Source organism: Pinus tabuliformis, chromosome 2_2 (genome assembly GCF_031772625.1).
Source record: "Pinus tabuliformis cultivar Carrire ecotype Pingquan chromosome 2_2, CPIR1, whole genome shotgun sequence".
Lineage (NCBI taxonomy): Eukaryota > Viridiplantae > Streptophyta > Pinopsida > Pinales > Pinaceae > Pinus > Pinus tabuliformis.
In genome coordinates, this window is record NC_142300.1 from 927,621,744 (window position 1) to 927,635,287 (window position 13,544).

The window sequence follows — 13,544 nt, forward strand, 5'->3', positions numbered from 1 at the left end:
CTAATGTAAAATTGTCTAACAAAAATGCATACTTCACAGGTATGAATGACAACATAGAGGATCCACACACAACCATGGTTTCCTTTGGATAGAAAACACACCTGATATGGAAAGCCTTATCTGGGATGACACAGAAGCAGTTGATAATGCTAAGCAATTCTTCGACAAATACATATCAGCTTGGAACCCTCATCCTTCTACACTTTCAAACCGAGCCATTACTCAAGCAAATTTAGAAGACCCTTGCCTATTGTCCACGCCAAATATTTTCAAAATCAATCCTTTTAATGATTATGAACAACTCATCAATTGCATTGAACGACACACAAGATGCACTGAAAGCACATCCCTAAGAAAGAAAGGCTTCTCATTCGAATGTCATTATAAAGCACCTTGAGAATTACATCCAAAATCATCCTTGTTCATTGACTCCAATGGCCAAAAGACATACACCCCCGCTCACAACGATGATCGTCTCAATACCCATAACCCTACCATCCTATCTATTTGGTGTGTTGACTGCTAACCAGTACTCTCAATCCATGTCATACAAAAATATATCGTAAAATATGCATCCAAAGCATAAAAGAAATCTGAAAGCTTCCACCACATGCTACATAGAATTGTACTCCCTTCAGCTAATGTTGACCCAGCAACATCTGCATTTCGAAAATTCCTTGCAGAAACCCTTGTCGATCGTGACATTAGAGCACAGGAAATCTGCCATATGCCCCAAAAATTACCATTAACATTGTGTAGTTGATCTTTTTTTCTTTAAATGGAAGCCAAAAATTTTATATGCGTCTTCCACAAAAGAATATTGCCTCTTCTCCATCACCACACTTATAGATACATACATCCAACGCCCATATGCCCTAGAATCCACATCACTTATAGAACTGGTAAGATCTTGGTCATATGATCCTCATCGAAAGACAAACAAATGGAAACTTAGACCTGAAAAAGAAATTGTTCATGGCATACCACGCTACTCCTCAATACATCCACAACGAAACCTTGCCACTGTGACTTTTGTCGAGTTGAACTTACGATATACAAACCATTTCTCATATTGCTTGAGATATAGGAGATTTTGTTGAAGAATTCATCACAAACTGGCAAAGCTTTCGTTCTTTATACAAACCTTGGCATCAACACCACACACTATCTGATATTGAACCTGTTACAAATGATAACTCAACTATTCATGAAACCCATCCTCCAGACACCATGGACTTAAATGAATGGGAATTACTCTCCCAATTGCACTCTACAAACGAGCTCCTCATAAATGACCTTGACATGCTTGGCCTTCATGGCTTTGATGACAACCATAACTAGACTCATACCACTATCCCATTAGATCTACAAGTAAAAGGCATACAATTCATTGAGAATAACAGCGCTGTCCTCCGCATTCTTCAAACACATAAACATATCCTTACGAACCTTAACTCATTATCTCCAATGCAAAGAAAAGCTCTAAATATTATATTAATCATTTTGCTAAGAAGGAGAAATGCTCATAAACCTTGCTAGCTCAGGACCTTCACCGATCATGCTCCTCGCCCCTATAGGCATTGCAACTTTCAACATACAAGCATTGACAATCCATGCCACCTTCCACCATCCCATAAAGGATCTTATGCCCTTAGAAAGCAATGCTCTTACAACATTCCAAGAAGAACTTAAGCATATTCAATACATACTAATCGATGAAATGAGTTTCATTGGGCCGAAGCTTCTCAACCAGATTAAAGAACGTCTTTGAGAGACATATCCATTACAAATAAACACTCCGTTCGGTGGTTGTTCCATTATATTAGTTGGTGATCTCGGCTAGTTACCGCCCATCAAATACATACCACTATATGCAAGACAAGCCACGAGAGTGCATTTTGGAACACATTCAACACAATCATCACATTAGACAATATTTCGTCAACAAGGTGACAACATTACTCATGTTACTTCAGAAACATCCTCCACAGCATTAGAAATGCAAATCCAACAATTGATGACTATAACATCCTCATGTCTCGAACAAATTCTTTGTCAGAAGATGAAATAGATTCTTTCCATGATTCCATGCATCTATTTCCAACCTGTGCTCAAACATTGGTCCATAATAAGCAAATGATAAAATATTTAAACACTTTTGTTGCAAGATCCATCACAGAAGATGACAACGCATATTCTAGCCTTTACTCAGAAGACGAACAACATGAGTGAATTGTCTTGCTATGCAAAGGCCAAAAAGTGATGCTAACTTCCAACCTTTGCGTTTCGGCCGGACATGTTAATGGTTCCCTCGAGGAAATTATATCCATCTTTTATAAAGAATCAATTGTACCTCCACAACTTCCAACATTTGTTGTCATAGTTTTTCCCAAATACATCGGGCCTCCTTAGGATGAAAGAAATCTCACTCACTTGTCTATTCCAACAATAAAAAGAAATGGACGTATGCAAATTCCACTAAAGGTGGCTTGGGCATTAACTATACATAAATCTCACGGTATGACTTTTGTTGAAAGCAACAATAGACATTGGAAAAACTAAAATTCAAGGTCTCACATTCACAACAATTTCAAGAGTCCCTTCTCTACAAGATCTCTGAATTTGCCCTCCATTCACTTTCGATCATTACATGAAAATCAAAGACAACAAAAATATTACTCACAGAAAACATGCAGAAGAAATTCTCCGTTCAATGCCTCTAGACAACCTGCGCCAATCCATATGTTGAAATCTCCAAAAGGTTTTCCATAATTATTAAGCTCGGTCTATTTTTATCGCATATATTTTCTATCTATTAACAATAGTCAAATTTAATCATTATTAATACATGGCCACAAATATTACATTGTTATTATATTTTTTAAATACTTACTTCTAACATTATTTGTCTTCTGAAACAGGATGTATGGACTCGTAGATATGGCAACTATCGCAACTATATAGTTACTGCAACAAAATAGAGGAAGCAATAACTACATTACAGAATATAGAAAAAATATTTCTCCCAGTACCAAATCCAAACATACCACTACACTGCATTCGACCAACTTTACAATTATTACTAAAAATAAAATCTGCGCTGAAACTTATAATCCACATACATGAACGTGACAAAATGCAAAAAATACGAATTCACTACCAATCAAAGAAATATGCATCTTCAACTACGCAGAAATTTTCAATGGTGTTCAATATTCCCCTTGCATTTTCAACTAGAAATATTGAAATTCCCATGACAAAAGTAAGCACATTTTCATTCACTCCAATTTCATTATAACACAATTTGCATGCAAACTTATTATATCAATTTAAACAGTTAAATTCCATATTTAAAATAATAAAAAATTTCTATATATTTTGAACGAAATATTCTCTTTGCGGGTTAGTTATTACTTCTTCCGCTCTCTCATTTCTTCAACAAATTGTGATACAAATTTAAATGTGGTAAGATAACCATCATATTGCTCACAATATTATATTATTTTATTTACCTCTTCTATTACAATCTACTAGTAATTTTCTATTGAAACTTGAAAAAGCATCTCCGAAAATCAAAAGACAATCTATGTTAAAAACATTATACAATCTGTAAATTTCATATAATGTAAATCATTTACTTTTATCTTCTACCTTTACTTAGAATCTTGTCTATTAATTAGTATTTTCAATGTCTATTTACATATCACGATTCTTTTTGAATTTATACTTTACAACATTTCTTTTACGACGTCTAATACAGTTACTAACATATAAAACTAATAAATTGACAAAAGCTTACAAACAGACAATTGCTAACCTATAAAACTAATAAATTAACAAAACCTTACAAACAAACCAAAAGGGAAAAGAGTAATGTTAAGTATTTTCTTTAGTTTCCTTTTTTCCTTTTTAATTCGTGCTCATTGTAAACCTGCCATCTACCTCACCAAGATGTTTGGACAAGATATGCTTCCTGTGACATGGGAAGCGTGCTTATCTAACTCACCACAAAATGTTGGGGTAAGATCGAGTAAAGTTCAAATCATTGTCTACATAGTGTTTAAATGATTTTCTTGGGGAATAGATTCTGGGTCATACAAGCTTCTACTCAATTCTGGATAACAGTCTAGTGTGATCAGGCGATTTATGCTATATCACTTTATAGGGCATTTTATTTATTTATTAGATAGTACTCTATGTATCTTTGGTTTCATAACTTATGAAAGTGGATTATGGGACTTCTAAAGCAATGTTAAGCTATATATACATCACTTTCTGATGATTTTATATATTTTTATTAGATGGTACTCTATCTTGGTTGGTTAGATAACTTATGAAAATAGATTAGGGCACTTTTAAAGCAATGTTTAGCATTTTATTAAACATATTTCTATATATTATATCAACCAATTAAAACATTCGGATTCTGAAAAAACATAACCAACCTTCATAAACTGTGACCTTAAATGGTACAGTTGTGGCAAAGTTCAAATGCATTGCGAAGCATGTGCTATACGTCTGGAAAAAAATTTCTCTGAAAACCCAAATGCGTGTTCTGTAATGTGACCATAAAATAATGTAAATTCATGGAAAGAAAATTGCGTGAGCTGCTGTTAGTAATGGAGGATGGGATGTAGGTTACCTTCACCTCCCATGTACAGAACATGGTCAATGTATAGAGCCTTTGATTTCTAAAGAGGATAAGTCATCTTCATTTGGATGACAGTCAGGCAGGGGTGCTCAGCCTGTAATCTTTCCTTGTTGAGGGTGCTTCTTTATTGGGGTAAATTCACTCTATAAACCTGGCTTTCTGGATGATTTTCATTTCTGGAATAAGACTAAGACTCTATAAACCTGGCCTTCTGGATGATTTTCATTTCTGGAATAAGACTATTTTCTGGCCTTCTGGATGATTTTCATTTCTGGAATAAGACTATTTTCTGTTTTGGAATAGTACTCTTCTCTGTTGTACACCATAAGAAGATCCTACTGCATGCCATGACTGAATAAATTCTCCTTAGCCCAAGCTTACTCACTAGACTCCTTTCAGTAAGCAAGAGACTTAGCCAGTCCCTGCCATGCCTTATAGCCAGTCCAGTTTCATCCGCTCTGTTTCCCTTTTCATTCCCCTTGAATTGTCTTGATCCTGAATCTTTCAGTACAATTCCCACATTCAGGAAGTCCGCATTCTGGGATACACGCTCTGAGTTCAAGCCGCAACTGCCAACATCAATGAAAACCCGAGAAAAAAAAACAAAAACAAAAAATTTATTAGTCATTGTTTTCGCAAGCTAATGTCCAAAACCTATTTTTCCTCGGTTTAAGGTTTGAATGTTAAAAAAAAATGCGGTATTTTAACGTGAATGGTTTTTTAGAGAAATTGGAAATTGAAATTCCGCAAAGATTTTTGTAAATTTAAGTTATAGTTGTTAAACCTTAAAAATTTAAGTGTCTTAGACTTCTTTGATGGCGTTGAATCCATTTCCACTATCAAAAACACTAATCAAACACTACCTCTATAAAACTTTTTGAAATTGTTTTGCCCAGATTTCAACCACTGTTAACTAACTAACTATCCATGTGAAAAAAATTAAATATACACTCCACGCTACTCTAGTGATTGCAGAGCCATTAACATCTTAAATGACTTCCTCTTTCCCATATTTATCCTTAAAAATCTCCAAATTACACAGCAATCCTGTTGCTTTAGAACCTATCGGAACCAAGAAATTAATGGCAGCGATTACCAGAAAACAACACGCTGAAGGGGTTTAACAAAAAAAAACCAATGCGTTACCTGTGGACGAGATAGTAGAACTGAAAAGAAAGAAAAACCCAATTGAAATGTCCATAAAATAGCGTAATCCTCAATCCTTCCCGAAACAGAAATTAATGGCAAAAATAACCAGAGACCGAAACTAATGGGATAAATTAATGGCAGAGATAAACAGAGACCAGAGACCAAAACTACTTGGAGTTAACGAAAAGACCGCTGCAAAGGTATTTATAATATGTTCATGGGTTATAATAAGGTATTTATAATATCTTCATAGGTTATAATAAGGTGAGAGGTTGTACAAATCAAGATTCGCTTGACCATTAAAACAGTGCGATCTAACCTGTGTCCCAATAGTTTAATAATGGATCTGACCACACAAAAGATCTCAATAGTTTAACATACAAAAGATCTCAATAGTTTAACCATGGATCTGACCATACAAAAGAGTGCAGAGTGGCAGCTGGGGAGTTTTCTCAAAGTGTAAAGCGTAATAAATTAGAATAATTCAAACAAAATATATTCACTTCCAAAAGGCACCTCTGCCGGCATCATCTGGGTCGATCATGATTTGATAATGGCAAGTACTGTTTACCAAAACACAGATCAGTTTGAATACTTGACGACGAGCGCCTCTAGAACATCTTCTCTATGTCTGCCGAAAACTCTAATGCATGCCTCCCTGGCTTGCTCTAATGCATATTTTATAATAGATGCGTCTTTTTCATCCCCCATCCAACGCTGAGCTCCCTTAATCGCCCGGGCTGCCATGACCAGAGTTCGAATGTCCCCGGGCACAGTGTTTTGAATGGCCTGCATAACTTCCTCCCCAGAAGGAACACCATCCTCCACAAACATTGTGGGGAAAAACAAATCCGACTGCATACCTGCAAAATATGCAGACGCAAAAGACGCAAGAATCCAATTCTTCTCTTCTTCCGTTTTCAATAGAGGAAAATCCCTAATAATCTCCTCTGCTTCTACAAAAAGCTTTGCAAATTCTGCACATGCCGGAAGATCCGACTCGAAGCGCTCTTGAGACCTTGCAGCATTGCTTTCCTCCAAGGCTTTGTCATGCAGTTCGTCGAACCGTGCTGTTATAGGATCCAGGGCTGCCTTAATAGAGAGCTCCAAAATGCATCTCCTGCACTTGCACTCAAAACCCCAGTTCTCGCACCTACCTTGGCGCTGCGGCAAGGGCAGGAGTATATCGAAATAGGGAAACGTGATCTCTTCTCCTCGCTTGATGGGCTTGCAGGCATGAATAAACATAGCGCTCCCCATTTCCAGCCTACTTGAGTTCGGCAGGCAGGAATGATTAATGAACGACGGCAGTAACCAGAGACCGCTAAAATCCTGGCCTCGCTGGACGAATTTGGCTATATCTATTTTCGATTTTGAAGCAAATGTCTGTTCCGCTCCACCGAAAGAGTTCAGAGCTATAATATCTCGTATACGTTTAACATCTACCTGCAATTTTTCTTCTTCTTCTTCTTGTCCTCTGGACATATGGCCATCCGTCTTAAACAATTCAACGGCCGGAACATCTAGGCTACCGGGCGCCGAGGAACCAGCTAAACTATAAAGCTTCCGGAGCAATATCTGCGACTTCATGGCAGCAGAGACGACCGCGGCAACAAGATCCTCTTGAGAAGCCGTATTAATTTTGCCCCTGTGGTCCACATTCAACACAGTGGCAGAGGTGCTATGGCCGTCCTCATAACCAACTGCAACGGCGTTGCTTACCAGCAAAAGCTGCCCGGTGCTTATTTCTTGCGTGGCGTAAAGCCCCCGGCCGCTGCCATTTTGGGTCATCTTGATCTCTACGGGACCAACGAAATCGGCGACATCCGGAGGAGGGCCGCAACCGAGCAGCCAGTCCGAGATGTCATACTTGCCATTCCGGTTCTGGGCGTACAAAGTCCTCGCCCTGTGAAGGGCGTCTTGTATCTCCCTCTGTCCAGGGCTAGCCTTGTTGGCGTTCTCCAAACATTTGCAAGCCTCCGCATACTGCCTCATGCCGAGCAGAGCGCGGCCTCTCCTATAGAGCGCTTTGAGATTGCCGGAATCGATCCCAAGGGCCTTGTCGGAATCTTCCAGCGCCAGCTCAAATTCCCTCACCTGAAGCCTTGTTTCCGCTCGGTTGGAATACGCGAGGAGGAGGCAGGTCTTCATATCATTATTGTCATTAGAGGACCTCTGCTTGAGCTGAAGCAGAGCTGCATCGATACATTTCGTATAATGTTCAGCCGCTGCGTCCCATTCTTTGTCTCTGAAGCAGCTGTTGCCCTTCTTCCTCACTTCCTCCACATCTACATACGGCAGGTTCTCCGCCCGCTTCTCCTTCTGTGGCACCAGCATCTCGACATTGGCAGGGTTATCGACACGTATGGCAAGGCTACTGTCGGCGGCGCGCTTAAAATAGGGCTCCCTGATGGCCACCTTGGCTCCCTTTGGGTAAAGCCTCTCGATGTTCGTCTGCGAATGAGCAGCATTGTAAATTGCCAGCCTGACGGCCAAACCCTTATCATCCTCGAGCACAGTCATGATACCGCTTATCCTGAAGGCCTCAGCGCAGAGGGTCCCGTAAACCACCCGGCCTTTGTGGACTTCCCCAACCTTCAACTCGTTGAAGGAAATAGGGATCAGCCTTTCCAGCGGAACTGAACAAGCTGCGCCGCCGCTGCTGCCTGACAAATGCAACTGAAAATTCGTTCCTGCTCCGACTCGCTGACGACCGAATTCGTGAAGTTGGAGGAGGGTTTTCTTGTCGAATTTCTCGGAGGCATATTTCGCAGAACTAAACTGGGCCATCAACTGGTTTACGTTCTCCATTCTTCCTTCTTCCATAAGCGAGGTCATCAGCTGATTTAAGTGCTCCATTCCTCTTTCTTACCAGTCTTCTTCTTCGGTGCGAACTATACAACCATCGCCACCACCGCCTTTGCCTTTCTGGTTTTACAGAATTCTCAAATGTTCAACACGAACAGCCCTGAAACACTATACATAACCCTAACCCGTACTAGTGACAGTTCAAAATTAAAAGCGTAATGGCGTTCATTGGTCAGGGATTTTACTTGGGAATAGTCTATAATGCGACTTTTTGAGATTCCGGGTCGCCATTCTCCGGCCGATGTGACGTCGCCGTCATCCCTTCCACCCTAAGTAAACATGGTATGTCGATGACCATATCCCTGCATCCGGACGATGTCGATGACCAGAGAATCAGGGATAGGGTCATCCGTATTCGGATGCAGGGATATGGTCATCGGCATACCATGTTTACTTAGGCTGGAAGGGATGACGGCGACGTCACATCGGCCGGAGAATCAGCTGGAGAATGGCGACCGGGAATCTTAAAAAGTCTCATTATAGACTATTCCATTTGGTCATCGGCATACCATGTTTACTTAGGGTGGAACGGATGACGGCGACGTCACATCGGCCGGAGAATGGCGACCAGGAATCTTAACGCGTATTAACACGTTTGGAATAAATTCAGTAATCATATCAATTTTTTTAGTGGGTATTTACACCTTTGGAATGAATTCAATGCTCCTCATTTTTTCTTTTTTCAAATAAAGACGTAGGTGGCTTCCGCACATTAAATTCACTGTTCGTCTCAAATATCAATTAGTCTCGATGCAATTCACATGGTTTATGTCGGTTGATGTAGTTAAACCCTAACCTTGATGTAACAAGTTTCCATGCAAATTTTGCTATAATGTCTGCCTGGCAAGCTCACCCTTGATTTATGTTTAGAGATTCAGGACCGCCGGCCTTCTAATTCCTGGTTAAGCTTGGGAGCCTTCTAAGCGGCCTCCAATTGGCGCAGTTCGTCTGCTTTACTTTTGGTTGGAATAGAGTTATACAATTTTTTTTTTAATGTAATTTGAAAGGCATAAAATAATTAAGTGAAAAACTTATAAGACATTTTAATTTTCGACTGCAAAATTCAAGATTGACCCAAGAAGGTGATGGAACAATCAAAAAGCCTCTCCAATTTAACTAAAATTTTCTTTAGAACACGCTCTTTCTATTTCCCTTTCTAACTGGTTGTACTTCATCAATTTTAGGCTTTATCATTCGACTCACAACATCCTCTTTCAACATGAGAATCAAATAAATTATATAGGTATCAATAAATTATATAGGTCAAATTATTTATGAATTATATGTTGGGTGGTTTATATGGGTTAAGTTTTTCTTTGACTTTATACCCAAATTTTATTGGGAGGCATTTAAGCTGGGAGCCATCTTTGGCAGATTATCATTTATGAGGAAAATAAACTTATCTCTACTGCACCCGAATAGAGTTTAACCCAATCTCATAATTTTAATAATAAATAAATCAATTTTCTAATTAATATTCACATGTCAAAATATACAATTTTAGAAGGAAACCAATTTAAACATTCATTTTTGTTTTTATTTTAGATATTCTTATATTCTAATAATAAATTAGTAAAAATGTATTGACATACTTACATGTTTAAAACTACTTATAACTAATTTATAAAGATGTTGAAATTTTGTATTAAATATTTTCAATTAGGTAAGTGCTTTTCATTAGAATATTTTTATTCAGAAATTGATTGCCAAGTGTTATTAGTCCTTAAATAGAGACCAGATCTATAGTTTCTCACGTTTCACTAGCAATTACTTTAGTTTTGACTATATTTTTGAATTTACAATATTTAATAGTGGAAACATATATAATTTAAATTAGAATATATATAGTAATTTTAGATATGATGAGATAAAAATTGGAATTGATTGAATTTTAAGAAAATGACTAATATTTTTTTTCAAGTACTAGCTTTGATGGACTAATATTTTGTGGATTAAGGTTTATGAGGCTTTGAGCATGCCTTAGACTAGGACTCTGGGACGAAGGGCCTCGAGCCCCTTCCCCTTTTTTCACTTGCATGTCCTTCCTTGGCACCATTCCTTTGGCGGATCCTCCTTATGTATGAAGAGGAGGTCAATTATATACTCAATCCCCTCAAGGATCTTTCTAACTCGAGATCCTTCACTCTGTCAGCACGACCATGTATGGATCTAGTCACACATTTATTCTTTGATATGTCAGACCTTGTAGGGAATGAATGGGTGCTAAGGCAAGAAGTACAGTCCTCACCTACCATGCCAACCCCTACAATTATTTTGGGCCCTCCTCAAAACTACCTTGCTCTTTTGATTTGAACTTCCATCAACTCACCCCTGCTACCTAGCCACCACTGCCTACCTACGGAACCCATCTCTCCTCGCTCACCATTAAACGCCTCTATCCATCGCTAACACTCTTTTTGTATCCCTGCCTAGCCATACACACTCATTTTCCAAAATCCCTCCAAATTTTCTCTCAATTGACTCAGCGATTTTTTAATCCCAAATATGCTTAGCAAAGGAAGTCAAAAACACAGGCCCCCATTTCTCTCACTTCCACCTATTGAAAACCAAATGTGATATAAGAAAAAATGCATAAAACAAAAGTCGAGGAACCCTCCCTATTATTAGGCAAGGATGGTCAGCTAAACAAGATCCTCAACACAAAGAAAGAAGCAACCATCAGACATTTTGTTAGCAAAAGAATGACCATGGTGGTCTTACGGTGATGGATGGAACAAAATTCTCATTCATTGCTAAAATATGCTCCAAATGTATTTTATCTAAGGGATAAATGGGGTTGATGATAAAGAAAGCAATGAATGCCCAAGAGGTCCTAAATGATAGATGGTTTTAGGGCTCTTTGTCATGTCAATTGAAACCATGGTTAGTCTATTTTGAGACAAGATCTGAGAAATACACTTTAAAGCCTATCTGCGTCTATCCCCCTAGACTCCCTCTCATATTCTAGTTAGCATATGTCTTTAAAGAAATTAGTGACACTACTAGTTTTTTCTATGAAGAGGATTACTCTTTCCAAACAAGCTATATGGGCATGGTGAGGATATTAGTGGGATTGAATCTTTCCAAAGGTCTCCGTACTTATATATATATATATATATATATATATATCAACTTTGGAACCCTCAAAAATCAGCAAGCCTAGACTATGAAGGTGTTCATTATTAATGTGTTCGTTGTCACACCCATGGACATCTTAGCAAAGATTGCGCCCTTGGAAAATCCATAAGGAGATGGATAAGGATGGATGATTTTTACATGGAATCCTCTCCGTCATCAAATGAAGAAGGCCCCTTCACCCCTTTTCCTAAAAGGAAGTCTACTACAACTAAGCATGGGAAGCATTTACCCTAGTTGGAGTCCTCCCCTAATTGGGTCGCCGCTCCGTCATTTGTTGGTGTAGAAGTGGGAATTCAAGAATCGACTCCTATGGAGGGAAAACCCTCCAAAGATATAGTTCCAACCTCAATATTTACTACTTCTAAGTTTGATATTTATTAGAATTCTTCTTGTTCTATGATTTCCCCTTTGTCTCCCTCTAAAACTATTTCATTAATGAATCTTCAAAATCGGTTGTTCCCCATTTCCTATCCTCTACTTCCCTCTTATTTCTCCCCCACTTGATTTCCTCCACTAAACCTATTTCTGTTGTCACTCCTCCTTCCCCCCTTGTTTCAACCCCCCCACATCTCCACTTCCTACCCCTCCATGTATAATTTAAGATCCTCTACTTATGCCCCCTCTTCTCTATTCTTAGAATCCTCAGATTTCTTTCTTCTCGAACTTGGTGTAGGATTGGGTTCCTCACCATGAGTCATTCAAAAATCCCCTAGTCGAGGCCAACAATCCTTGCTCTCAATTGCTCATAATCTTGCACACACTCAAATTAAATCTACGAAAAATAAGTCAATCATTTGGGCTCTTAGAGAATTTAGCCCTTCCTAGACATCCAGATGAAATTTATCTCTTTAAACCATAGGTGTTTATGGAACTATTTGAAAAACTTGCTATCTAGCGCTTCATGTTCCGTCACTCTCCTTAAATTATTTGTCTACAATATATTATGGTGGATAATGAAAAAGAAATTACAACCCTCATAATCAATTCTCCTCTCCCATGGTTTTCTTGCATTGGACATGTTAAGAAGGTTAGGGATTATTGTTTCTTGCTGGGAAACTACATAGATCCACCTTTCCTGAACCTGGTCCATCAAATTTGGGTTGGAAATTAACTTTTTTTCAAGGGAATTGGATAAATCTCTCCTTTAGATCAATGTATATGGCCCTTTTCTCTTTAAGAGTGTAAGCTAGTTTTTCTCGCTACTATGTGAAAAATGTGATTTTTTATTGGTGTGATTTTCTTTAGGAATCTATGTTTACATCGAGAAGTTATTCTAGGATTGAAACAAGTGCCTTGGTGGAGAATTTTGTAACTTAGTTCTTTATCATTTATATTTTTCATGATGAATTTATGAAGTAGGGTTTCTATTCATGTAATGACTAAATCCTTGATTATTATTGGAATATTAACAAATGTAAAATTGTTATCTTTAAGGTCTACAGGGAAAATATGAATGTGCATTATGTATATTTGATTTCTCCCATCACAAAAATAATAATTAGGTTTTAAAAATTGGATACCCTAGCTATCCTCCCTTACTCCATCAAATTCTTTCCCATGAAATTTTTCCATAAAAGACTCCATTAAACTGTAGTAGGATAAGGCACTAATCATTCGTGTGATTATCATCCATTAATTTTATTAACCTTTGTCTTCTTTATCTCATTCCTAGACATATAAGGTTAGTCACTATGATTTCTAGGGTAGATTTATGCATAAAATTGTTTTTTTTTTTGGA

The 13,544-nt window shown here is 38.1% G+C and overlaps 1 protein-coding gene across 1 annotated transcript; it reads right to left on the bottom strand.

The window, feature by feature from the left end:
• Window positions 1–6,319: 6,319 nt before the first annotated feature.
• LOC149196136 (methyltransferase FGSG_00040-like) lies at window positions 6,320–8,739 on the bottom strand. The gene has a single exon (XM_089409051.1). The coding sequence runs from the start codon at window positions 8,657–8,659 to the stop codon at window positions 6,383–6,385; it is 2,277 nt and encodes a 758-aa protein (XP_089265177.1). The 5' UTR covers window positions 8,660–8,739; the 3' UTR covers window positions 6,320–6,382.
• Window positions 8,740–13,544: the final 4,805 nt, after the last annotated feature.